Consider the following 1,253-nt stretch of genomic DNA (forward strand, 5'->3'; position numbering starts at 1 on the left):
AATTTTTTCTTTGCTATTAGTTATTAGTTATTTCTATGGCTCGGAAGTTGATGACCTTAAAAACAATAAAAAATGACCTAAAAATTTGCAAATATTAGTTTTAAACTAATAAAAATACATTTTTTTAAAAATATTTTACTCTATTTTACTATAAAATTCTATATAAATTTATCAAAGCTTCGAATTGTTTAAAAATATGACAAAAATGTCCTTAAAAAATGAAATAAAATAATAAAATGTTGGTATAATAATATTCACTACAATATGACAACGATAAATGTAATCGGCAAGATAAAATCAGATTGGTACTAACTTAGTCTGTGGTAATTTCCAAGTTTTAAGTCATAGGCATAATGGTCGACAAGAAACGATAAGAAGTGAACTAGTGTGAAATCAGTAAAAATGTGGGAAAATGACCTAAAAATGTCAAAAATATGACTTGAAAAGTAAAAAAATGCAAAATAAAAATTAGTTATTCAGATTCACATGCTAATGAAACACATTTGTGGCCAGGAGAGCATCGTCTAAAAAGTTCTAAAAAAAAATGCAAAATGCATCAACTTCCGAGCCCTAGTTATTACTGGCTAAGGCTGTTGAAAGCAAACTATTTTTAAGGTCAGGTTTAGGCAATATTCTATATCCATTGTAAGTGATGTGTGACTGTGTGTAGTGACTGATCATTAATGTGGGTGAGTTCCCTGAACGCTTCATTTAATTAAAGATAATATTTAATTACAACCTTCGGAGGGGAGGTGTTGTTTTAATACCCGAAATATCCCTCAATGGCTATGTGCCTCCATGTGATAATATGATCACTTGTTATAAATAAATATATATTGTGTTTTGAGTATTTGAACTAAATTTTAAAAGTTGAAAAGTTTTGTTTCTAAATCAGCAGTTCTATGAATATATTAATCTTTGCAGGATGAGATAAAAAGCATTGAAAATAATACTGAAAATTGTGAAACACCAATAAACCGTCTTAATGTAAGTATAATGTCCTATATTATTATATAATAAATAAAATAAATCTTATTGAAATGACCTAACTTAATGTGAAGGTGCTTATTCACTAAGTGACATAATATGGAACTATTTCGGACCTCCTTATCATAGGCGTAGCGTGATGGAATTTATATTGGGAGGGGTCTAAACACCTCCCCCACATATTATCTCCATTTAGATCCACCATATAATCAGGATCTATTATGTTTTATAATATGGACTAGGTGCCCTACAATCTTAAGAATAAT

At 28.8% G+C, this 1,253-nt stretch overlaps 1 protein-coding gene across 2 annotated transcripts in view; it reads left to right on the top strand.

Annotated features, from left to right (window-relative positions):
* Positions 1-1,246, top strand: part of LOC100569875 — a 9,547-nt gene extending 8,301 nt beyond the window's left edge. For both annotated transcript variants that reach the window (XM_016804024.2, XM_016804025.2), the window contains one exon: positions 925-1,246. In XM_016804024.2, the coding sequence (XP_016659513.1) occupies positions 925-1,017 (93 nt within the window). In that variant the 3' untranslated portion in view covers positions 1,018-1,246. The remainder of the gene's footprint in view (positions 1-924) is intronic.
* Positions 1,247-1,253: the final 7 nt, after the last annotated feature.

The sequence above is a fragment of the Acyrthosiphon pisum genome, chromosome A1 (genome assembly GCF_005508785.2).
Source record: "Acyrthosiphon pisum isolate AL4f chromosome A1, pea_aphid_22Mar2018_4r6ur, whole genome shotgun sequence".
NCBI lineage: Eukaryota > Metazoa > Arthropoda > Insecta > Hemiptera > Aphididae > Acyrthosiphon > Acyrthosiphon pisum.